At 38.1% G+C, this 27,372-nt stretch overlaps 2 protein-coding genes across 2 annotated transcripts in view; one reads left to right on the forward strand and one right to left on the reverse strand.

Annotated features, from left to right (window-relative positions):
• snrka (SNF related kinase a) overlaps window positions 1-6,385 on the reverse strand; it is a 31,225-nt gene extending 24,840 nt beyond the window's left edge. The window contains exons 1-2 of the mRNA XM_027149323.2: window positions 6,112-6,385; window positions 233-948 (exon numbers count right to left, since the gene is read on the reverse strand). Of these exons, the coding sequence (XP_027005124.1) occupies window positions 233-821 (589 nt within the window). The 5' untranslated portion in view covers window positions 822-948; window positions 6,112-6,385. The remainder of the gene's footprint in view (window positions 1-232; window positions 949-6,111) is intronic.
• A 7,034-nt stretch (window positions 6,386-13,419) lies between these two features.
• On the forward strand, window positions 13,420-22,521 carry pomgnt2 (protein O-linked mannose N-acetylglucosaminyltransferase 2 (beta 1,4-)). The gene is made up of 2 exons (XM_027148798.2): window positions 13,420-13,769; window positions 19,925-22,521. The coding sequence occupies exon 2, from the start codon at window positions 19,960-19,962 to the stop codon at window positions 21,718-21,720; it is 1,761 nt and encodes a 586-aa protein (XP_027004599.1). The 5' UTR covers window positions 13,420-13,769; window positions 19,925-19,959; the 3' UTR covers window positions 21,721-22,521.
• Window positions 22,522-27,372: the final 4,851 nt, after the last annotated feature.

The following is a 27,372-nucleotide window of genomic DNA, read 5'->3' on the forward strand; positions in this document are numbered from 1 at the left end:
GGAGTCATGGAGCTTCTCATTCCTGTACTTACCACATACAGGATAGATGACCCATGAATGATTTTAAATTTAAATGAAACCAGTAAATAGCTGTGAGGTAAAATAATGATAACTTTGAGAACAGTGGGCACTGAATTCTACCATAATAAATTAGCTGTAAACCCCCAGTCTGTGCTTTACATATCCCACTTTGGAAACCAACAGGTATACAGAATATACACCATGTACTCACCTACTGCAGGGGCGTCATACTCATCCCCCAGCAGGATCTCCGGAGCCGAGTACGCCAAAGAGCCGCAGCTGGTGGTCAGCTTCTTCCCAGGCTGAAATTTATTACTAAAGCCAAAGTCAGTAAGCTTAACGAGACCCTGCTTCTCGAAAAATACCACATTTTCAGGCTTCAAATCACGATGTACCACATGCAGCCGGTGGCAGTAAGAAATTGCATGGACAATCTGGGCAAAGTATTTCTTAGCTAGTTCCTCGTTAAGGCCCTCCTCATGCTTCATGATGTAGTCAAACATGTCACCTCCATCCCCTAGCTCCAGGATAAGGTACAGCTTGCTTTGTGTGTCGATAACTTCATAGAGGCGCACAATGTTAGGGTGCTGCACCAGCTTCATGCAGCGCACCTCCTGGAACAGATGTCCTGTGGCAACCGTGTCCAGCTTCGTCTTATCGATGACCTTCACTGCCACTTTCTCTCCGGTGAAGACGTGGCGTGCCAGCTTTACCACAGCAAAATGCCCACGCCCCAACGTCTTGTCCAGGTCATACAGTCCGGCAATCTTGCCGTCATAGCCACGCTTCACACCTGCCATGACTGCTGGTGCGCCCTGGCTGGATGGGAGGAGGGGTTTAACCCCAGGGGAGGCGTTTACAATGGAAGGAGAGGACAGATCACTTCAACACACTGGCTGGTAACAGCAGACCCATCATGCCAGGATCCTGCCCATCAGAGAGAGAGAAAAAAAAAAAAAAAAAGAGAGAGAGAAACCATATGAACTTTTATTAAAGCCACATTATATTATGAATAAATTATATGGTAAACCCATGCTTTGATTCCCCCCCCATGTCTAGACAGTGAGATACAAATTAGAATGTGAATGACTGTCAAATGTGAGTCACCAGCACTTCCATTCTTTGAAACAGTGTTCAAAATATTTTCCTTTACTGTCTAAATAACGACGTCACCTGGAAATCTGCGTTTCAAATATTAGCAGCACAAACACTAATACTCATGTGTCATGCAGCTCAGCATGAAACATCAGAAATCTGAAAAGTTGAAAATGACACTGGTTCTGCTTGTCCACTGTAACACAGGAGAAAGGACTTGAAATGACACGCTTTAACTCCACTGCAAACATGTTCCAGCCTGACAATGAAGCAAATCTCCATGAAGACATGGTTTGTCAAAGTTGGAGTGAAAGAACTTGAGTGCTGAGTCCTAACTTCAACCCCACCCGACACCTACAGGATGAATGCAGTGGTGCACTAAACCTCATCACCCAATAACCAATCTCAGTAATGCTCTTGCCGCTGAATGAGCACAAATCTCCACACCACCACTCCAAAATCGAGAGCAAAAACTTCCCAGAACATTGAGGGTTATAATAACAGCAAAGTGTGGACTAAGAACAGGACGAGATGTTTAAAATCACGAGTGCTTGAAGTAGTAACTGTAGTTCACCACTGCGAACACTGCATATACACCTAAATGTGGTAAAAGTGTGTGGCGGTACACTGTACTAGTCGTGTAGTTATTCAACCACCTTCCTCAATTCTGTCGGCAATTCTGTGCCACTGAGTGTTTCTGAAGCTATAACTAGTGGCACAGTTTAGGCCTAATAAATGGAGCTCCAGCACTCCAGACTCTGAAATGACTGTCATCTGTACGATCTCTGCACGCTAAATTCCCATCTCCGACACGGCTGTAACCAATCAGACCGCACTTCCCATCCAAAGTGCCTCAGTGACTCATAAGCTTTCCCATCACTAGATTACTACGTGCATATAAACTTCAAGCTAGTGCCAAACTTTAATACTTCACAGTAGTCAGATGTAAGCCTACTCTGTTTGTTTTCTAAAACTAAGCTTTCAAATGCTGTTTGTATTTATTTAGAGCAACAGTGACTGCAGATTATGAAGAATTGCTAAAATTGTTAATGCATCTTTGCACTACACATCTACATTATTTCATCAAGCTTTTTCTTATTACACCTACAACAAATATTTAAAAATTTAATTTATACTAACAAATTAGCTTAAATAGAAAGTCTTCTGTTGTCTTGATGTAATTTTTTTTTTTCTATGTGGCAATCTTTATATTTCGGTGTAGCCCAGTTACACACGGACCAAAACGTGGACTGAACAAAAGAACAACTCAAGTTTGGGGAAAATAATGTTCCTAGCAAACTACACAAAAATGGATTGGACAGTCACAACAGTGTTACGTGTTATAAACATATTATAAGAGGTGTAGTGACTGACATGATCCTAGCCTTAAGGCAGTTAAGCGATATGCAAATTAAACCACATTTATATATTCTGAAATGAGATTCTGACAAATAACTATAACATTTCCCCATTTAAGCAAGCCTCCTGTTTAGAGATGCTCATCATTTGGTGAAGGTAATTATGCTAATAATAATTAAGCTTTAAGCTTGCTGTATCTGAACAGAATACTTGAACTAATTATTCAAATATTTAAAAAAAATTAAATACATTTTAATTTTACATTTTAAAACCTCCACGCTGTATGTGTAATTCTACAGGACGCTTCTTCTGAACTTATATAGGTGATGAATACAGAGCTGTTGGTTATTTGTTCAGCACAACCCCATTCACACGACTGTTTAATTATCAGGCCTATTCACACCACTTGCTCTACCACAGACATGCACAGCAGCTTGATGACTTCTGTTGTGTGAAATGTGTTCATCTCTGCTATTTTAAAGCAATATGTAATTACACTGCAGTTGTGGCTGTCGAAGCATTGCTTGTTTTGGGTGGAGCCCACTGTGGTTTAAGTGCAAGGAGACTTGACAACAATGACGTTCTCTATACGTGTTTTAAATACCAATAAACAATACTGCCATAGAAACAGTCACAAGTGATTAAAGGAGCTCATGGAATTGGAGCAAACGGTATTGGTGTGATGTGACTGATAACATGCTTTCTCTAGATGTTTAAAATGACCAGTCCTGTAAATTTACTCCCGAGACTTGACACTTACAGATAAAATACATATACGTCAATAGAGATGTACAATCATGTAGATTAAGAAGAACCTGTTTACTGGCATTATAGTATTTTAGAAAATGTCAGTACTGAGCCACTACATTGTTCTGAACATAAGGGCTGATATTTTCTCTCTTTTTTTAATGTAGTGAATTCATCGTAATGAGATTGAAAGCCTTATGGTTCAAGTGCTTGCTTCTGTGTGGGCAGGACAATAAAGGACTCACTCACTCACTAGTTAAACAAGCCTTGTTATTATGAGGGTCCTTTGTTGAACAATTGTTCCATCATGAAATAGAGAAGTGTATGTATCTAATATACAGTCGATACACTTACCATCTAACTGGTTTAAAATAAAAATCGTATCAAAACTGCAAAACTATGGGCAAAGTGGGGGTTAAATTCCCAGAGCAATTTTGCAAAGCATAAACTGTAAAATATCAACAGGCTGAAAAGTAAAAGATGAAATGCAAGCCTTCATGTTACTGACAGCTCACAAATTACAAAGCTTCTCATTGAACTGATTAAAAAAAGAAAATAACACCCAGCATTAAAAGGTGTTGAAAGGTTTTTGGGGCCCGGTATACAGTAGGTGGATTTTCAACATTTTCCACACTGCTTTCAACAGCTGCATTGCACCTTCCACGTTAGCGAGTGTGGTTTATAGCTAACAAAATTGCAGCTGATTAATGCTAGCCGAGTTTGCAGTATAGAACCTTGCTGTGTCCAAAAATCTTATATTTGTGCACTATTTTACAACATTTTGTAGTAGTGTATAATGTGTGATCAAGCTGAAAATTAAAACAAGAAGTACGTGTTCACGCTTGCAGCTTTGCTTACGTAGTGGAAGAGGGGCAGGGCTACGAGGGGCTGACACTGGATAAGACAAAATGATGTTAATTTTAAAAATTCATTGTATTCTGATAAAACTTACAGCATCCCATTTTGTGTGTTTGACATCATGTGCCACTAAGGGGGGAAAAACATCCAGTTAATAATAAAAAATAGATAATAAATAATAATAATGATAATAGTTGTTATTATTATCATTATTATTGTTCCGTTTGAGAGAATACTACCCTTTTAAAATTCATACACTATACAGCAGTGATACATAGTGCAAGTGCATAGTGTGAAATGTGTCATTTGGGACCCAGTTGTTCAGTAGTAGAGGCAATGTTTAAATTTGTATCACAGATTTACTCTTGTTTGCACAAGCAAAATTAACACAACAATATGGGTAGAAAAAATAGATGAGCTGAACCGTGTAAAATGAGAAGTGATCAACAGGAATTGGAGAAATTAATATACATTTTGCAACTTCCGAGCCACCAAAAAAAAGTAATAAGGAAGAAAGAAATATGTTTAAAAAGCTGTTATGAAGATATGAACTACTGACTGTCATCAGAGCTTAAAGTCTAACAGCCTAAAAGGTATCCCATCATCTGAGAAAATGTTCACCAGTATAACATAAAAAACTAAAAAACAAAAAAATCCAAAGCTATTTAAAGCAACTATTCTATTTCACTCTACTCACTGCTGTAAACACATTGTTCTATTTGAGCTTCAGCAAGTTTCCATAAAAAATGTGCTTATGTGCTACAAGTGTTACTCACTTGGATTAACCACCTGTGATACTTTGTTTTTAATGCAACTCAGACTGCTGTTTGTAGCAAAAAATTCCATGTCAACAACCACACAAATCTTGCAAGTTGTAGCTGAGATCAAGAATACTTTCTGTTTGCAAAGTCATAAAAAAATAATATGAGGAAAAACAAAGATTTGGGACACTTTTGGTGTAATATCTTAGGTGACAGAAAACATCTGACTATTAGATGTAATTTTTATTAGTTTATTTCAATTGAATTAACATGTGGGTCTACTTCTACTTTGGTGAACAGTTTCCTACCCACAATATTCATAGTGGTAACAGTTATATTGAACTCATTTCATCTCTATCTAAAGGGAGTGATGCAGCAGCGCTTTAGTGCTTCAGTCTATAACTCCACATTTACACTCAACTCAAACAGAACGGCTCCTGAAGCTTCAAATTTAATGCCATTATCACCAGCAACAATCAAGCATCAGATTGCAGATTACTATCTTTACCCGAACTGAATCTTTGCTGTAACTCAGCCCAGATAGTAGACTACGGTGAGCTAAAGACACTCTTGCTAATTTGTTTTGAGGATCTAACACAGTAATCCAAATACCATCCCATGGCTCTGAAATTGCTGAAACAGGGGCTTGTCCCCCCTGTGACATCAGCACAACACAAACACCTCAAATACTACTTACATTTCCAGCATTTAGCAGACGCTCTTATCCAGAGCGACATACATTCTGTCTCATTTTTTATACAACTGAGCAACTGAGGGTTAAGGGCCTTGCTCAGGGGCAAAGCAGTGGCAGCCTGGTGGACTTGGGAATCGAACTCACAACCTTTCGATTGATAATCCAGCACCTTAACCACCAGGCGCTACCACATCCCTACTTGACAGCATTTTGAACTGTGCTACACACACTCAGCTACACACACTCAGCTACACACACTCAGCTACACACACTCAGCTACACACACTCAGCTACACACACTTAGCTACATAGCACGCTACTCTCACAGACCGGCGGTGATGCTGAATTAACACAGCAGTGTTTAAACCCCCACTAACCACACTGAAGGGTTAGCAACACCAGCATTAACACATCAGACAGATCATATGTTAGCTCATGGAACACAACACTACACCGGATAAACAAGTGAAGAATTACTGATGGTTAGCACGCTTAGCTCACAGGCTAGCGGACGTTTGTTAGCTCCTGAGCCGCTCGCTAACTAGCTAACTGATGTATGGTTAATGTTGGACTTACCGCTCATTCCGGGAAACACTAAAACTGTAAAATGCTCGAATGCGCCTGTAAATAAAGAACTGGATCACGTTATTTGATCCACATTTATAGGCGTTAGACAAAAGCCTTGAGAATGGAGCTTAGCGCTTTAGGTTTGACTCTTGCGGCGCTCACACACATTCACACACACTCACATACACACATATATATACACACACACACACACACACACATATACAGTTCCTGCTTTTAGTGTGGAAGCAGCTGTCTGCGCGAGCGGCTCTCCGCCCTCAACAGCTGCAGCGCGGCCTACTGCGCATGCGCAATACACGAACGTCACGTCGACGTAGACATTAAGATGCTAATTAACGGACCCATTCAGTATAGTAATGCTCGCAAAACACACATATTGGGAAATCGGCTTTTTATAAAGGGGCATGGATGAGGTCTGTGGTCGCGTCGTTTTCAACTCATTTTTTACTAGAGTTATTTAAATTGTCCCTTATCTTATTTCCAGAGTGGACAATTGCAGCTCAAATCTCGGCCCCTCATCTATAATGCACAATCTCAAGTTCTCCAACATTTACAGAGGGTTAAGGGCCCAGCTCAGGGACCTTCCTCAGGGGTCCTCCTCAGTGGCCCTCCTCAGGGGCCCCTTGCTCACGGGTCTTGCTCAGGGGCCCAGCAGTGCCAGTCTAGTGGACTTGGGAATCAAACTCACAATCTTTCGATTGGTAGCTCAACACCTTAACCACTATTCTACCACACCCCTCATTGCTGGGTTTTCTCCACTGGCTCCATCAGATTCAAAAGAACGATCTCATATAAAGACAAAAGACCAGTCCCTCCTACCTCCCAGCTGAAAAAAAAAAACCAAAACAGATTAGTCTGACAATCTACCAGATTTATAAACATCAATGACTTAACTGATATAGTAATAAGGAAGCGGAAAATAATAGCAGTTGGAAAGATGTGCAACCAGCCTGAGCAGCTCAACCTGTGTTTAGCAGATGTGTATGCAAACCTGCATTAAGACATTTAATAAACCGCACTGTGCACCACTGCTCTCTTTAAACATCCACAACTGAACCCACGATCCTTCAAAATACAAAGCATGCATGCATAAGACTCTTCTCTGTCTTTGCACCGAGGTTGTGGTATTAACTTCCCCTTAGTGTCTGAACAACTAAGTCAATAACTATTTTCATATCAAGACTAAAGACTTACCTCTTCACCAAGCAAGTAAATGTACACCTATCTGCCATTACGTTATCTGTGGCTAATGTCTTAATGCCAGATACCACAGCACACCTTGTGGAGTCTATGCTCTGATCATTAATGTTATGGATGATCAGTGTACACTTCCAGTGTCTGCTTCTGTCTCACTCCTTAGAACCGTACAACTGTTTGATGCATCGTAGACAAAAAGACAGCTTCTCTTATTCATCACAAATTTTACAAGGTTGAAATCTTTATACAAGACTTATAGTAACTAACTGTAGAATTGCATAAGACCGATGATGCTAATTGTAGAAAAAAAATTCAGTGCTGTGACTTACTGCAACTTTTATTCCTGTAAAAGCCTCTAAAGTACTAGGTACTAAAACTAAGGTACTAGCAGCAAATCACAGGCCAATCTGGTGAAAGTGGTATCTCATCTTTGCCAGCTGTTAAATGCTGGAAGAAACAAAAAAAGGTTTCTAAATTACCATTGCTCATGCTCCATCAAAGATTAGTCATCTATAAAACAATACCACAATAGCAATGCAATTAAAAATTGTCAAACTTTTATTGATCAGTTTATACAGGAAATAACAACCTTTAACTACTGGCAAAGATGGTCAAACAATTTCTAGGGTGACATTTTTCCTGAAAACACTGATTTCCAAATTCTTAGCACATTTGAAAATCAATATTTAGTTAAGCCCCCGGAATAATAACAGCACAAAGATAATAAATAAAATAGCCTGGGTTGGTATTTTAAACAGTTTGTGTATTTTAATATCCGTATAGGTTATCAGACAATATTCTGTGTCAGTTTCTTTGTTTACGTTGCAAGCAAGTGGTAAGGATTTCTAGAATTTTGCTAGAATTGTTTCTGGCTCTAACCTAAAGGTGTGTGTATCAGCATTTTCCACATATAAGACAGTGATTAATGGTTTGTTAAAAAGAGCGCACATACTAGTAAGAACGTCTCTTAAAGGTATTCAGATGTTTTGGTTAGACAGATATTGGCAAGGAACAAACACTAGCCAGGGATTATTCTATCCAGTCAACTGAAAATGTGGTCTATACTAAGCCTTGATTTACTCTGGGCTTAGCTGTATTTATTGGGTTTAAATAGCACAATGTATAAAAAATTCAACAAGTGTTATATTTAGGGCTATGCATGTTAATTTGGGAATAGTAACTATACAAGAAAAATGACCCCATGAAACCCAATGAAAGCAAACTGCAGCATAATTGACTCTGTGGCTTTTCATCTCAATAAAATGCTCATGAATTGTCATGTGATTTATTCTTGCCTAGGTTTTAACACTACAAATAAGAACAGACTTGATTTTTTTTAGAACTCGACTGCCATCTAGTGCTGATTCTAAATAACAACCGGCCCTTAAAATATATTTTTCTCTTTAATGAAATAATAGTGTATAGCCAAAAATCATATTTAATGGAACTGATTCATTGATTATAAGTGATTAGTATTATTCAGTCTAACCTGTCAATATAAAGAAATGCATAGAGTTAATATCAGTAGAATCTAATCTCATGATCTAATCTCACACAGAGTTAAGTACTGCACCTCTGAATGAGGTGTTTTCCATAGTAGAGTGTTAGTTGTAAATGGTGAATGATTCATGGATGAACATTCAGTCAGATGTTCAGAGTAAGTGAACACTTCAAAAGTAGTTTATGGTGTAGACATAGTGAAAAAAATCTCCACAATTGAGCTGCAGAGGGCATCACATTCATATATACACAAGAGAGCTCCAGCATATATGCATAAATTTCACTCATTCTGAATAGGCATGTAAAATGGGAAAGCAAATGACATCAGTGCTTTTGCTGTTCACAATACAAGTGGGCTCAAAAGGGGACTTGACAAGATCTCAGAACACTTTACACCTTAACTTCTTTACTATAGTCCACAGTTTTATAGTGAATATGTCTAACAATTAAAAGTGTCATTCAAAATGGATGCATTACATAATGCAATCATTTGTGTGAGAACTGAACACAGTCTGTATACTAATACACAATAACTGTTGCCAAACAAATGAAGCTTTATAGCATAATTGCTTGTGTACTAGGTTAATCTTTCATGTTGCTACTTGACAATGCTGACCTTGTTGTGGGACCCCAAGACCTCACAAAAAGCAATATGAGTCGTTCACCTGTTGGATATCTGAAATCTGGAGCTAAGTTTGTACAGCAACTCTGAAGTTATTTATCTAGAGAGCAAAATGTGAAGTGGATGGAGACCAATTTGTTTTCACAATGCACAAATCAAATTGACCACAAAATGAACCACAAACTAATAACAATCAGACAAACTCTTAAGGTGGTCTGTTTAAGGTTCACTTGTTGGACACTTTAGAGGGGTCTGAGTGGTAATAAGGTTAAACCATTAAACCACTGCCACGACATTGATCGTTTTAACAGGGCAGCTTCTCAAAACGTTTTTCATGACTTTTGTATGCATAAAAAAGTGTATAATGATCTACATTTTATTGTTTGCACTGTTGACTCCACAAGAATTAATCAAGGATTAAGGATGTTAAAAGAAGCAGGAAGAAGGATTTAACTGTAACGTAATTTGACTGAATGGCTTCTGTTATAACTTTATAGTTTAATGGTATGAAAACACAAAAGAACCATGGAATTCACTACCACGTATACCATTATGTTTAACTCCTTTGGTTATAGGTATGGCTACATACTGGAATCAGAATAGCTTCTTTTTTTAAAAGAATGTAGGTACGTAGTATTTGCTATTTTAACATCTTGATTTCCCTGGGAGGATTTTAATTTAATTAACAAATCTACACATTTATGGTTCTGTTATTAATACATCAAGACCTAGAAATGAGGCAGTTCTCTCCGACAAGTATTCTGTAAGGTGTTGAGCCAACAGGTCAAAGGGGGTGTTGTAGTTTAGTGGTTAAGTTGTTGGCCTCCTGATTGGAAGGCTGTGAGTTTGAACCCCAGGTCCACCAAGCTGCCACTCCCGGGCTCCTGTGCAGGGCCCTTAACCCTCAATTACTCACTTTTATAAAATTATATATATAAAAATATATGTTGCTCTGGATAAGGGTACAAATGCAGTAAATGTAGATTTTTATTATCATACCCAATATAGGAAGTAATTCATGCATTATAATATATCTATTGAAAATTGTTAACTGCTTTTACTGTTAATATAACACAAAATATAGTAGCACATTAAGCACAGCTGTTGGAAGGTCAATAATATATGATAACATATGAGAACATTTATTTAATTTTTTTTCAAGATTAAAATATTTATTATAGCATTTTATTAGTGAAACCTGAAACAGCACAACCTTTCTTGCTGTAATGTCTAGCAAGGTTGGAGACACTTGACCAGAGATCTTCATGGACCCAATCCATGAAAAACATTTCAGGCTCTTTTATATTTTTAGTTTTTAACAATTTAAACCACATGTTTTAAATTGTTAGACTGATTTTGTAATAGAGCAACTATTTTGGTGTTTATACTGGATGCAAACACGGCCCTTATCTAAAATGTATCTGAATAAACTGCCAAGTCTTCCCTGCTAGAGTTTGGGCTAAAATATATCAGTCGCTAGCAGAAATTAAGATGCCATTTAATCAGTCTTTAAAAGAGCCCCAGAAAATAACAGTAACAAAAGTGCAGCAAAGAATTAATGATCTGCCAGCTAAACTAAATGTTTGCTTTACAGTGATAAGGATAAATATTTTTATACACATTAATTGACTTGTGCATTTTATACTTTGTGTCAAAAGCACTTTGGCTTTCCAAAAAACGATGATGGATGTTATACAATATGTATCATATTTATTATTTATATTATTATTCATATTATTATTGTCATTGTTACCACTACTAAAAGGTTTACAATAATTTAAAAAGTGTTTTATTTACCAAAGAAAAAATATTATTGGCAAATTGCTATGGTATAAGAGAAATAAAACACTTTGAGATATTCTAAATATATTAGAAAATACTGAACAATTTGCAGAAAGTTGCTTTATTCCTTATATCTCCCAATAAAGGAGAACTGCTCAAAGACAAAACAAAGATTTCTGGGGACTTGAGACCAATCATATACATACCTGATTCAGATTTTTTTTTAATTTTTGTTAGTGTAGTTTTCTAAATCAAAAATAATTATGAGGATATTAAAACTATGAAATAACACTTGGAATTTCAACAGTATTTCATAATCAAACAATGAATTAGCATTTCAGGACACGGTGGCAGCTTGTTTGTTCTGCCAAGCCCTAATGGAGTTGGAAGCTGAATATGACCAATGATCAGATTGCTAGGGACTGGAGCATTTTTGGCGTGCACTTCCACAGCTTTGTTCTGATGGTGGTTTAATGTTGATGGCAACATGGGTAGAGTGCCTCAAAGGCTATGGAAGAATACAGCCTATTCAACTTCCCCAGAACTGCTGGCATGCAGCCCTTACCAAATGACTGTGTTATTTCCTGTCTTGATCTACTCTGATTCATGCAGCATTGTCTAAATACCAAGAACTGATTGGCATTTTTTTATTTTGAGAACTCGTGAGTTACTAAGAACATTTCACAAAGGTTTAAAAACCTCTTCAACCCCCACACAAAAGCAATTTTCCAACAGCACAACTTGCACTAGTCAGCCTATGCAACAGCCATTTGAACCCAATATAAGTCACGGATATAAAGTGACTTCATTAAGAGTTTTTGAACACATCTTTGGTCAGACAACCTGTCAAATTCTGTTTTCTATAGGTCATCATAACAGTTTAATCAGAAATCTGAATTAATGACAAGTTTAAGACACTGATACACACAACGTCTCTGCTATTAAATAAAAGTCCATGTGTCCACTGTGGGTTGCGTATAAGTTATTGGTTATTGGTGCTTTGGGGACCATAAATGTGCTCCACTGTCCAAAAACAGGTTAGAATATTGGGCAAAGGAAGTGTGTAAGCATATCAATTGAGCCCAGTCCAAAACAAGCCTTATTTTATTACACCCCATTTAATGTGTGTTAATCTTATGGGTGGGATTAAGAGTATTTATTAATTGGGATATTTGTGAAGGGTGATATGAAATTTACTGTTCACTAGATTCACCAGACTAAATGCTATTACAGTCCATGTGTTTCCAGGGAGAGTTTGAGTGGCTCTCATATTCAGGTGGGAGCAGTATCTAACCTTGTAAGAAAATAATGATGGTGAGTAATTTCATCTTCAGCAGAGTAGAGTTGATTTAGTCTTGGCCTTAAATTAGGTCAGTATCCATAACTAAGTTTCTGCTTCATTGCAGCACATCCAAAGTCTATCCCAGCAACACTTGGTGTGAGGCAGGAAAACAGTTCCGCTACTGACATGTTTCTTCGGATGCAGAAGATAAACAGAGAATCTCCAGAAGAAAGCCAGACAGCAAAAAACACTGCACAGACAATAACACAGGATCGAACCTTTAGACATCCCAGTAACAAACTGTTTAACCTCCTTCCATCAAGAAAGAGATACAGGAACATGTGCACCAGAAGCAGCAGGTTCAGGGACAGCTTCTTTCCATCCACCATCACACTACTAAACTCTACACTACACCGTAGAACACTGCAAAAGAAATACTGTATATAACTTCTGTACAATTATACATACAATGCACATATAAAATTTTTTATACTCCTAATTCTCTCCATAATTCTCTCCTTTACATATGTTTACATACATAATACATATATATATATATATATATATATATATATATATATATATATATATATATATATATATATATATATATATATATATATATATATAATGACAATAAAGTGGTATCTATCTATCTATCTATCTATCTATCTATCTATCTATCTATCTATCTATCTATCTATCTATCTATCTGTTTGTCTGTCTGTCTGTCTAGAGACGTGAGATGGAAACACCACCTGCTGCACCAGATAGCACTAACTGTAACACTTGTAGAGCGCTCATTTACTAGACAGTGGCACAAATCACCGCTTCCTCAGCACAGGACCAATTAGCGACTTCGTTAACGAGCCAAAGGCAGCATTCAACATATCGCGAGATTTTATCCCGAGATCAGTTCTCGTGGGTGGAGTTTCCGTCAGCCGGGTTCTAGCCTTGTACAGTCTGACAGTTTCTGAGCCGGATTCAGCTCATTAACAGAACCGGGAGGAAAAGACAGTGTTTTAGCTGCATTGAGCTGTAATCGGTGCTTGTTTGCTTCGGATAAATCTAATGTTTTCGTGTTGTTTCTGAACTACGCTAGCTGTGTGTGTGTGTGTGTGTGTGTGTGTGTGTGTGTGTGTGTGTGTGTGTGTGTGTGTGTGTGTGTGTATATATATACACACACACACTCTGAGTCTTAGCCTTTACTGAAGCTCTCTATACCCGCACTGTGGTATCCGTCAACTGCTTATCTGCTTCTCGGTAAGTAATGCAGTATTTACTATAGTTATACAACATTTGACTGGTTTCTGTTCATGTATTTTTATTTTAAGAAGTGAAAAAGTTTTCCGGTCTATGAGAGAAGAACTGGATGCTGCTGCTATTCCACATGTTACAGGCGCGCGCGCACATCTGTGCCATAAGATATAACACTATAGAACAGTATAGTCAGTGATCGCCTATTGTTTAATATATGTTTATTACCTTATCTTGTATCTTTTCATTTATTTTTCATGCTCTGTACATGAATTCAAATACATTCACAGCTTAGAATATATACGATTGTTTGTCTTTAACAACTGGTAAGAGCTCCCATAACACGAGAAAGCCTGGTGTTATGTGAGTCTTTGTTATGTTCAGAAATTTCAAGAACACTTTTAATGAAGCAGGCTGTCTCATTTATTCTGGTGCAGTTATTTTTAGAAATCCTTTTCTTATATCTTCAGTAACTGCTTTATCCTGATTAGGGTCATGATGGGTCTGGAGGCTAGTCACCAGTCCATTACAGGGAACCATGTGTACACACACACACACACACACACACACACACAAACATACGCACACACATACATACATGCACACACGTATACATACACACACATACACACACTCCCATTTAGCATAGCCAATCTACCTACCGATGTGACTTTTTCATCTAAATAAATAAATGTGTTTATTTATTTATTTATTTATTTATTTATTTATTTATTTATTTATTTATTTATTTGGAACTGGGAGAGAATTGCGGAAAGCCACACAAACCCAGAGAAGAACATGGAAACTGCACACTGACAGTAACCTGGGATTAACTGGAGTTTGGGGTTGATCCGAGGAACCTGGAGCTGTCAGATGGTACCTGCTGAGCCTAAGCATCGCTCTATTACAGAGCTCATCTGAAAAACCTATAAATATCTACAAGACTATATATTTACAATATTCTAGCATTTGGCACACATTTAGATTTCTCACATACTACTGTAGTGTCTTATCCTCACCTCAGTGCTGCAGTCTTTTCCGTACGGTCCTTTTCCTCATGGGACTGAGTGACATTGTTTCCCATAACCCCTGCAGGAGAACTGTCTCAGCTCCATTCCTCATGTGTCTCTGAGGAACACAAGGCTTTTGGGCTACAATGGCCATTTCATTGCTGCTAGCAGAAAAATGGAACAGTGCCTATAACCACTCAGAAAGTGATATCTGTGACCCAGTACTGAATTTGGATTCACTCTCTGTAAGTTTTTTCACCTAGCAATTATATCTACATGAATGATCTTGAGCATGCAAATTAAAATAGTGTAGTGCTTTTAAAAAGAAAAAGGTTTGGCTATGACCTGTGGTATTCTGTCCAGTGCAAACGATATTATATGAGTTTTGGCTACCATCCGAGGTGATGTACTGTGCTATCAGAAGAGCTTTATGACCAAGATTTGATCGGATTTTACAATGTTTTCTCTCCCCGCATGTTCCTAACTCTGAAAGGATTGTTTGTTTGTGCCTGCTAGTCAGTCAGAACAGTAAAAATAGTTTGGTCAGAGTGTGGGTCAGATACCACCTCATTGTATTGCAGTAGGTGGCAACATTCTGAACAAGTAGCTTCATTATAACACATTAACAACATTTTGCATTTGTTCTTGATTGATGAACCAAAACACAACAGCTGCTTGTCCTGGGTATAGGAAATAAATGTTAAACAGAGTTGCTACTGAGAACAAGCTTTAAAATCTCATCGCTTTACAGTTCACATGCATTATTGAAGTGTTAAGCCCCACGACTGCTGATAACTTTGATCAGTTTTAATAAATTTTTACTTAGTAAATACCTCAGTGTTACAGATATCTGTTTCCACACAGCTGAGCTAGAATGAAGATGGGCACACTTGGATGGTGAAAGATGGTTGAAGGGACAGACAATAAGGCAGTGGACAATGAGGGTGTAACTGGTTTTTTCAGCCTTGTCAGTTGTTTGATGTTCGGAGGAAAAGGTACTAGACTAGAACAGAGAAGATGTATCGTTGATTCTCTCAATGGGACGTATCAGGGACGAGGGCCAATGGAAGACTGAGAGCAGTGTCTTTCCATGCGCCTGATTAAAATGCATTAGAAGCACTAGGCCGCCTTCCCCCATCATTGTGGTGCTTATCATCCCCACAGCAAACAGCACAGCTGTATGCCACAGAGCCAAGGGAGCCCTGTCATCTCTGCTTTACCTCTTCATTCATAAGGAGAGAAGGGAGAAGAGCAGCTCAAGGACATGGCCCATGCTTGCTGTATGCTATATGAATTATGTCTGAATGACTGCATTAATGCCAAGTCTCATGAATGTTAACTGCTTAAAGCATCTTTTAGTGCTTTTAGCAAATTAGTGCCAATTTATTCACTTCACTGTCTCTTTAATGCGTTTGCCTCAGTGGTGTAGATCAACATTAAAACCTTTCCCCTGGCTAAAAATTAGACTAACTGTAAAGGTATTTGACACTAAAGAATCTGCTTAAATAATCAAAAATACCTCATGGCTCTATGTGCATTTTTTTGGCAAATAATTCTATTTTATTTGGTAGTAGCTTAAGCACAGCAGTAAATTAGTGACACTGAAGGCACAAAGAGTGTTCCAGCAACACTGCCATCTCATTTATCTCAACCGAGACAGAACAGATCGACTGTGGGTAAACCAGCTAATGTATAACAGATCAGTGGAGCCAATAGCTGGCTTCTTCTGCTATAGTAATTTTGCCTGATGTAAAGGTAAACCACATAGCTAAAGGACTTATTCATATTTGGAAAAATTCAATTTATTTCATCCTGAGCTTATGCAGCAAATCTTCATCTTCCTGGAGGCTTTTATTTCAGTATTAGTTATATAGATTAGCAAGAGTGTTAGATTAAATATGACAGCTCCGTTTTAAAGGGCAAATTTGTACATTAAGGTATGTACAGTCCCCAATGCAGCTGCAGATATTTGTAGCTATTCAGCAGAGAAATGTATAAACCACAGAATGATAAAATAAGCCTTAAACATTTGAATAAATTGTCCATCATATCCAGAAAACCTTTTGGAATAATTGAGAATCATATGTAAATATTTTTAATATACTATACAAAATAATGTGTGTTTGGTACTATATTACTGTATTTTATTAACACCATTGCTTTTTTTTTTTTTAACAGTAGAGATTAAAGAAGTAAAAATGTCTCTTTTTTTAGTTGTTTTTATTTACGAACACCACTTATATTTTTACATAATGGTTGTTTCAGGAGCACAGTTTGTGTTCTCCAGTGCCTTCAGGGGCACGAGTGGTTCTTTAGTGTTATGTATAACAGTAAAGTGGCAGTAACCGTTAATGGTTCATGCATCCCTTTGCTCAGCGAACAGGATTAAAGCACACAAATGGAAACACTGCTGCTTCTGTCGTCCTTGGATGATTGGACTGGAAAGTAATGCTTCCTGACTCTCAACATCTGATATTCTCTGATAAAAATGATACTGGGAGAGATTTGCCCTTTGCATCTTGTGGTAAATTTACAATTTCTGGACTATATGCTGGCCATGTGTGGGCCTTTCTCTGTTTATACTTCGTTGAAATATTGGCAATGATATGAATTTGTTTTAGGCATTGTGTCACTATTGGAGACTGTAGTGTCTTTTGTTTCTTGTCTCTAAGGTTAAGAAGATTATGTTATATGGATCCAGCAACTGGAATGATGTTCATTGCCATTCAACAGGATTTTCCCCCTTCGATAATTTATGGTAGAAAAATGCTCTTGCCCAGAGGACCAACAGTGGACTGTAGTAGGGTTTAAACACATCCTGCATCATTTCATGACTAAGAAACTTAACTCTGAGCTCTCTTCTCTCCTGTATTCTGGGTGTAAGCAGTGCTGCTATTGGTATGTGATTTGTTTTCACCTTAAGTTGTTTCACCTGGAAAAAGCACCTTATTCCCAAATTGGCACCCACAAATATATCCTTTTTTTTTTGTAAGCCAGGCAAACAGTTGTCTTATTTGTGCAAACGTCCTGAAATTGCATCCAGACAATCATATTTAGGTATGTATTTATATAACAGAATTTGTAGAATTTGCCATCATTTTAATTGAAGTGAGGACGGTACTGTAAATAGCAAGTTGTAGAGTTGTAACTATATTCTAAAGCAGGAGGCAATAATGTCTTGGTAAATCACCATCTATCCATAGCAGTGTTACAATTCCCAGCCTATCTATGGAAAAAAAACGTTTCCATTTTCTCAAGAGTCATAAGAGAAAAACATTCTGCCTGTCTGGACATGAATAAAGGCCCACGAGAAGCACCTGTAAGGGATGGAATTTCCACTGCTCCCCTTTTAAAATTAATGTCATCCAAATAGATCCAAATTTGTAAGAAGAAATAATTTTCTCAGGTAAAATTATGCTCATATTAAAGCAGACAGTAACTGGAAGATTGTAATAATCACCCACAAGGCAAATAATCACTTATATTGATGGACTTATATTGAGGGACACCATTTGGGAATACATATGCGTGTGTACTGTATGTTAGGCCTTTGGGTCTGTACCACTGGTCTGAATAAAACTGTGGGAAGTTGTTATTGAATATTATTTTTCTGTAACATACTATTGGGAGGGAAGACGTTCTCTATATGGCCAAAGGTTTGAGGACACCTAATAATATATCACATTCATATGTGGACCTTCATATTATCTGGGCTCTACACTGTATTCATAAAGTTGGAAGCAGACAATTGTATGATGTCTTTGTATGCTGTAGCATAACAGTTTCATTTCACTAGTAGGGGCTCAAACTTATTTCAGGATTACAGTGCCCCTGTTCAGAAACTGTTAAGGTAAAGGTCCATGGAGACACAGTTTGCCAAGGAAGGTGTGGAAGAAGTTGTGTAACCCACTTATAAAACCCTGAGCTCAATCCCATTGAACACCTTTGGTATGAAATGCAATGCTGACTGCACCGCAGGCCTCCTTAACATACAGCAGGGACTAATGTCAATAACGCACTTGTGGCTGAATGAGCACATCCCTCAAAATTATTCTCTTATATCTAGTAGAAAGCCTTTCGGAGGAGTGGAGGTTATAATAAGAGCAAATGCATGACTAAATCTGCTAGGAGATTTTCAGGAAACACATGTGGTGGTGGTGTGGTGTCCACAAATCTTTTGTCATATAGTGTACCAGAAAAAGAGAAAATGAAGTCTAGTGTGAGAAATAAAAATTGTAAGAAAATCAAACAATGAGGGTGAAGATCTTAATGAAGAACAAGAAGTTTATTTCAGGGTAGCAGTGACAAAATACATGAAGTACTTTGGGTTCATCGGAGTCAGTCAGAACACAGGACAAATCCTGCTCAAGCATTTTTTTAGTGAAAGTGACGTGAAATACAGCTAAGTACGGTGACCCATACTCAAAATTCGTTCTCTGCATTTAACCCATCCAAAGTGCACACACACACACTATGAACACATACCCGGAGCAGTGGGCAGCCATTTATGCTGTGGTGCCCAGGGAGCAGTTGGGGGGTTCGGTGCCTTGCTCAAGGGTACCTCAGTCGTGGCCGGCCAGAGACTCGAACCCACAACCTTAGGATTACGAGTCAGACTCTCTAACCATTAGGCCATTATAGTGTTTTCCCTTTTTGTAGTTTAAATGAGGTTCCGCTTTGAATGTGTATTGAGCGTAAGAACTGAGTGTCTCCCAAATGGCTGGGATACACCTTGTTGTCTAGCCGGATGACTTTAAATGTTAATCATGGTCACGTACACCTTGGCCTGGTATTGTTACAAATGTTATCAACCAAGTGGTCACTTTAAATGGTAATCACGGTCACGTAGACCCTTTGTTGTCCTGCTTTGTTGACCCATCCTTGATGTCCTGCTGCCGCTCTCATACTAATGATTTAATCAAGTTTATTCATTTAGAGTTCTAAGCCTTTTAAGGAATGAGCTCTTTTCGATGTGTATCTTGGCGTGGAATCTGGGTGCATTTATCTGTAATTTCTTAATAATTTATTACATTTATCTGTAATTTCTTAATAAAGGTTTCTAACATTAAGTAAGGAGTGGGTTTCTAACTTTAAGTAATCCCATGTTTACAACACAATTTTTAAAATGTATATTTTTTTGTTCTGGTGCAGGTCGAGCATGAGCATGGTGTTGGAGCTCAGCTGGAATGCATGCAATAGGCTGTAGAATGAACCTGGCAGCAGTGCTAAATGGCCTGCTTGTGTCGCTGGTCGCAGCCCTACTATGGAAGTATGTTCGGCTAAGCGACCACATGGCCCAACTGGAAGAGGAGTTACAGCTGACTCGTCAGTCCCAGGAGCTTTCACATGTGCGCATAGATTATCATGCTGCTTTGTTAGCTCTGCAAGAGCAGGGCACAAGGATGGTCTGCACCGGCAAAATGCATACTGACCGCATCTGCCGCTTTGACTATCTTTGCTACTGTACCGAGGCTGAGGAGTTCATATTCTTCCATAGTAATTCCTCAGTCATGCTTCCTAATTTGGGCCCTCGTCGCTTCCAACCAGCCCTTCTGGATTTGTCCTCTGTTGAGGATCACAATACACAGTATTTTAACTTCTTGGAACTACCTGCAGCTGCATTAAAGTATATGCCGAAGCCTGTGTTTGTGCCAGATGTCACTCTCATCCTCAATCGCTTCAACGCTGATAACCTTATGCACATCTTCCACGATGATCTTCTTCCAATATTCTATACCATGCAACAGTACACAGACTTGGATGATGAAGCCAGGCTTGTCTTCATGGAAGGTTGGGAAGAGGGGAGCCATTTTGATCTCTATCGCCTCCTTAGCAGCAAACAACCACTACTTAAAGAGCATTTGAGGAACTTTGGCAAGCTCATGTGCTTCACCAAATCTTATGTTGGATTGTCAAAGATGACCACATGGTACCAGTATGGATTTGTACAGCCCCAAGGGCCCAAAGCCAACATTCTTGTGTCTGGGAATGAGATTCGACAGTTTGCCTCATTTATAATGGACAGGCTTAATATCACACCAGAGGAGAGGCCTAAAGGTGATGATTATATAGTAGTGTTTAGTAGAGGTTCTAATAGGCTGATACTCAATGAAGCAGAGTTGCTTCTTGCTTTGGCTCAAGAGTACAAAATGAGGACAGTCACCGTGTCCTTGGAGGAACAAACATTTGCAAGCATAATCCAGCTCATCAGTGAGGCATCCATGTTAGTCAGTATGCACGGTGCTCAGCTTATCACATCCATGTTCCTACCACGAGGGGCTGCTGTCATTGAGCTTTTCCCATATGCAGTCCACCCTGAACAGTATACACCATATAAAACTTTGGCCTCCTTGCCAGGAATGGACCTGCAGTATATAGCATGGAGAAACAACATCAAAGAAAACACTGTGGCCTATCCTGACCGCCCATGGGACCAAGGGGGCATCACTCACCTGGAAAAAGAGGAACAGGAACGTATCCTAGCTAGCAAGGAGGTACCAAGACACCTCTGTTGTCGCAACCCAGAGTGGCTTTTCCGGATTTATCAAGACACCATTGTTGACATTCCGTCCTTCCTGGAAGTCATTCGAGAAGGTCTAAAAGTTAAGCCTAATCTGAAAAAGAGCAAACCTGCCAATGTAATACATCCTGGTCGAGTCAGACAACCCAAGTGCCAGACATCAGTGCAGGCTACTCATGAAGCAAAGCTCTCTGTGTCCTGGCAGATTCCTTGGAATCTCAAATACTTGAAGGTAAGAGAGGTAAAATATGAAGTGTGGATCCAGGAGCAGGGAGAGAACACATACATGCCTTACATTCTCCCTCAACAGAACTATACCTTTTCAGAGAACATTAAGCCCTTTACCACATATTTAGTGTGGGTGCGCTGTATCTTTAACAAGAACCTTTTGGGACCATTTGCAGATGTTCTAATATGTAAAACCTAACTCTGTTAAGCTTACAGTGTCATGACCTGAGTCAGGGAAATGCTGATTATAAATACTGTGAAGATGGATTATATTCTATGGAAAAAAGTTGTTCCTGCAACATGACATCTGTAGCTGTTTACCACAGAAAATGAGAGGAACATTTCTCTGAGTACTAAAAACAATACAAACAAAACAAAACTCTAAACTGCCAAATCAACCTCTTTGAAAAGACTCCGTCAACTTTATCATGTTGAAAGATTTTCATTATTCAAATTGTATTTATAGAACTGTGAGGTAATTTATTTATTTTTATTTATTAGTTAAAAATGTCTGTTGTTAAAATGTTTGGTGCCTATATGTAGGTGTAATTATTAGATTGAGCCGAAAGATATTTTCAATTTTCCTACTTTTTTGGCACAAGTGTTTTGTTAAAATTTTGCAATCGTGAATATGATGTGACTTGAGCAAATGTTTCATGTAGCCATTACACTCTCATTGGTTAGCATAACATTAGATATAATATCCAGCCAAATTAGCCTAAAAATAAAAGTGGTATTAGAAATATGTTCAATTTTCATTGTATGTGAGATGACTTGTACTAGTTTGTCAGTGCTAAGTTTCCTTTTTTATTTTTTTAAATGTTTAGAAGACATTTCATGCTTGCCTATTTTGATATTAAGACAGTTTCCAGATGAGACTTACTGTATTGGAAACGTGGATTGGCACAACTGAGTGTTTTAACTGTGGTCTAGCATGATCGAATGGAAATAAAGATAGAAGACTGCTGCTGGGTTTCTCAAAACTCAGATGTGAATCTCACCTATCGTATTAGTTATGTTTCTCATTATAAATTATTTTCTTTTTTAACATATTGGTTTTCTTGGACTGTTATGGTTCCATACAGTTCCAAAGAATACTTGAACTACCCATGAATAAATCTGTCTTTTTGGGGAAACAGTAAACACAAAACCACTTCTTATGCCTGGGGATACTCCTACAAGCAGGTATGGGTTCAAATAATACTTTAATGTAATATAACGAAGTGAATTTCTTCATCAGGCATATTTAAAAATAAAACCCTAAAACATTGGCTGTCAGTTGGGAGGATTGGAAGCCGAGGGAGGGGAGCATTTTAGAATGGATCCACAAATGTATAACAGTGTCAATTTTAAATTGAACAGAACTCCAGGGTAAAAGTCTGTATATTTTCTGTTATTTTGGGGGATGTTTTCTCATTTAGAGACCTCAGTTGTTCTCTTTATTACCATATTTAGTGTTTTGATTGACACAATTAAAATGCTAATCATATTCATGTATAAAATGAGGATAATTAATCTGTGCTGAATCTAATATAAAATTGATCTTATGTCCAATGCTGGTAATCACGGAAAGAAGGTATCTGATTGCATTACACCAAAAACCTACGCTTGACTCCAAAGATATAAATGAGGCTTGGTAATGCAGCCAAGCCATTTGCATGTGTTACATTAAACTAGATTACCCAAGATTAATTTAGAAACATCGAATTCCTTGGTTCAGTTTCATCATGAAGGTGAATATTATTATATTCACTTTTTATATTATATTATGAATATCAATTAAGTGAATATTCTGTTCAAGTTAAATACAAGAAGAGGAATAGTAGAAGAGTCTATTAGTATATTTCTCTACCTACCATCTGTTTTAGTGAAAAAAATAATATTAATGCTTTGCCATTTGTTTTGTTTATTTATTTATAAATCTTGTGTTATGCATTACATATTCATTAATATGTAGAATTGCTTAGTTGTTTTTTTTCCGTTGGACTGTTCTAATTTTAATTCAGTATTCTGATACTGCCACCACCTTCCTTTAGTCATTTCTGTAATAGTACAAACAAAAAACTGCAATATAATTTGGAAACCAGAAGCACAATGGCATTAAAATACAGTAAGATGAGTTTTGCTATTAAAAAAAAAACAAAGGCAAAATTTCCTTTAGACACAAGAGGAATATGGCCCAGTATGTTTATTAGTTTAGTTTATTAATTTATAAAGCACATTTAAAAACAACAGTCATTGTAGCCAAAGTGCTGTACATCGAGTAAAAACAAACAAGAACAGTGCAAAAATAAAAACACAATCCAAAAACCCTTTAAACAGAGTTAAAACATATAGAGTAAAGTGGGTTTTAGAGCAGATTTAAACAATGAGACAGTGGTAGCAGATCTTAAATGAAGAGGGAGATTGTTCCACAACTTTGGAGCTGCCGTAGCAAAAGCCCGATCGCTCTTAGTTTTAAAATGTGCACGAGGTACCGAGAGAAGGAATTGATTAGAGGACCGAAGAGATCTAGGGGTAGGGTACGGAGTGAGGAGGTCACAAATATACTGGGGAGCACAACCATGTAAAGCTTTAAAAACATAAAGTAAAATCTTAAAATCAATACGGAACTTAACCGGGAGCCAGTGTAATGAGGCAAGTACTGGGGTAATGTGCTCACGTTCTCTGGTGCCAGTCAGTAATCTCGCTGCCGCATTTTGTACCAGTTGTAGACGGTTGAGAGATGATTTAGGCAAGCCAAAATAAAGAGAGTTACAGTAATCCAATCTCGAGGTTATAAAAGCATGAATTACAGTTTGTAGGTCCTTCATAGAAAGCATCTTCTTGATTTTAGCAATTGATCTTAGTTGAAAAAAGCTGCATTTCACAACAGGCTAATCTGTTTATCAAAAGACAGCATAGGATCAAAAACAACACCAAGGTTTCTAATATGAATACGTACATATGCAGACAAAGGGCCAAGCTGCTTTATAAGACCAGAAGACACAGTTGTTGGACCAAAAACTATTATTTCCGTTTTGTCATTATTTAACTGTAAAAAATTCAGATCCAGCCAGCACTTGATGTCCTGAAGACAATCAAACAGAGTGGACATAGAGCAGTTATTGTTTTTAACAGGAAAATAGAATTGAGTATCGTCAGCATAAAGATGATATGATAAATTGTGTTTCTGAAAAATATAACCAAGTGGAAGCATATACAATGAGAAAAGCAAAGGACCCAAGATAGAGCCCTGAGGAACACCATAGGAGATTTGAGCCCTAGATGAAAAACAATTTCCCAAATTCACAGAAAAAGATCTGTCCTTGAGATAGGAAGCAAACCAGTTCAGCACAGATCCATGAAAACCAGCTACTTGATAAAGTCTTTGTAGAAGGATATCATGATCTATTGTGTCGAAAGCTGCACTTAGATCAAGCATGATTAAAATACAGCAAGAACCAGAGTCAAGTGACAATAAAATATCATTGGTAACCTTCAGTAGGGCAGTTTCAGTACTGTGAAATTCTCTAAACCCAGACTGAAATGTGTCAAAGATGTTAAAAGTACTTAGGTAAGAGGAGACCTGCAAATACACAACTTTTTCCAAGACTTTTGAGAAGAAGGATAATTTTGATATAGGTCTGTAATTATCCAGCGCATACTGATCAAGATGGTGCTTTTTTAACAATGGTTGGACTATAGCATGCTTAAAAGAAGATGGTACAATTCCATTTGTTAAGGAGCTATTAATAATAGCAGTAACAACAGAACTCAAAGCTGGAAAAACCTCTTTAAAAATGTGAGAAGGCAAAATATCAGAGTGACAAGAGGAGGGCTTCATACTAAGAACTATTTCATGAAGCTGTGAAAGAGACATGAGTCGAAAACTAGATATCGAGCTCCGTTGCGAAATCCTTTCTAGAGGAAGAGAATTTTGAGATGGAATATTAGATCTGATACACTCGACTTTTTGTGCAAAATGATTTAAAAACTGTTCACACAAGTCAGTGGAAATTTCTAGTGATGCACTAGGAACAGGATTTAAAAGGACATTGATTGTATTAAAAAGTATCTTTGGCTTGTTTGCATTTTGAGCAATTAGATCTGACATGTATTTCCTCTGTGCCTCCTTAACAGCACTCTGATATTTTTTAAGACATTCTCTGAAGATTTCGTATGAAACCTGAAGTTTTTCTTTCTTCCAACTACGCTCAGCACGCCTACACTCTTGTCTAATAGCACGAATAGGTCCCTGAAGCCATGGCTGTACCTTCCTTTTCACAGTAGATCTCTGAAACCTTATGGGGGCAACTGAGTCCAGGGTGGAGTTGCAGGTAGTATTAAAAATTTCAACTAATTCATCAGGATGGACACCAGTAGATAGATCATCCACAATAGTTGGAAAATGGGTAGATAAATATACATCATTAAAAGACTTAGCAGTAGAAGAATTAAAACATCTGGAGTAACGAGAAGAGTGATAGGGTTTAAGCAGAGAGCATGGCAATTCAGAGTCAAAAATAATTGGACAATGATCTGGAATAACGGCAGCACATAGTTCAACATGATTCACAGGAAAACCACGAGACAACACTAGATCCAAAGTGTGACCTTTCTGATGTGTAGGGCCAGTGACAGAAAGTGAGAGATTAAAAGAGTCCATAAGAGATAAAAACTCTTTGACCAGAGGCTTTGAATGACAGCAGACATGAATGTCACCCAAAAGTAAGAGACTATCAGAGCGTGTCACTAAGAAAGCCAATAAGTCCGAAAATTCTTGAATAAAGTCCTTATTAAATTTTGGAGGTCTGTAGACCAGGGCACAGAGCAGTGAAGTGGGAAAATTAACCATAAACAGTTGCACCTCAAAACTTTGAAAGTTTTCATCAGGTAACCGCTTACACTTAAAACAATTCTTGAAAATAGTAGCAATTCCACCTCCACGGCGCACAAATCTAGGAGAGTTATAGAATGAATAGTCAGGAGGAGAAAGTTCAACTAGGGCTGTATGATCACCCGGACTAAGCCATGTTTCTGTCATGAATAAAAAATCCAAGTCATGAGTGACGCAGAAGTCATTTAAAATGAATGTTTTGTTGGACACAGACCTAACATTTAAGAGCCCAAACTTTTTGTTGAATGATCCAGAAATGCAAGGTTACAGAGGTTAACTCCAGCATCCATTCTAACATGGGAGAGGTGGACAGGGGACCAAACAACTGGTATTTGGTCAGCAGCACGAAATTGACGCCGACTGACAGAATGAAATTTGCGACGAGAGCCGCGATGAACATAGCATCGACGACGGGCAATCCCCAAACCGCAGCAGATATTGTAAGTTTTTTCTGGTAACGGCAAAGATGAGTTCAGCCGTAACAGTTCAGCAGACAAATAACGAAGAACCATTGTACAAAAAAACTTGTGTGAAATGAAGTTGCTGTGCCGTACACGCTGAAAGAACAGCTCTATACCAACCAGCACGGAAAGAACGATAAGCCATAAACAACGCATCTTTTCTGTCTCTACTACATGACCATGTTAGAAAAACTCGTTAGCCTGAAAACCACACCAATGCACCCTATTGGGTAGGAAAAAGGCAGACCAGATAAGAAAGCCCCAGACCTTTAAAAACCGAAAGTCAGAGAAAACAGGTAACAGACCAGAGAGAAAGTAGAACACTTACACACAGGTCGATATGCTGCAAAATTGGGGAGAAGAAACCATAGGTAAAAAGACACAATGTCCATTGCAGAAGTTAATCCATAAAGGTGAAGGGGTAAGCTGCGGCAAAAACACGCAAACTAGCGTGTGTCGGCGATACTCAAACGTCTTCCAAAGCGCGATGCAAAAACCACAAAAGATAGAG

Source organism: Tachysurus fulvidraco, chromosome 3, assembly GCF_022655615.1.
Source record: "Tachysurus fulvidraco isolate hzauxx_2018 chromosome 3, HZAU_PFXX_2.0, whole genome shotgun sequence".
Classification (NCBI taxonomy): Eukaryota; Metazoa; Chordata; class Actinopteri; order Siluriformes; family Bagridae; genus Tachysurus; species Tachysurus fulvidraco.

Coding starts and splice junctions, on each gene's coding strand:
- pomgnt2 (XM_027148798.2), top strand. CDS start 19,960: ATGCATGCAATAGGCTGTAGAATGAACCTGGCAGCAGTGCTAAATGGC.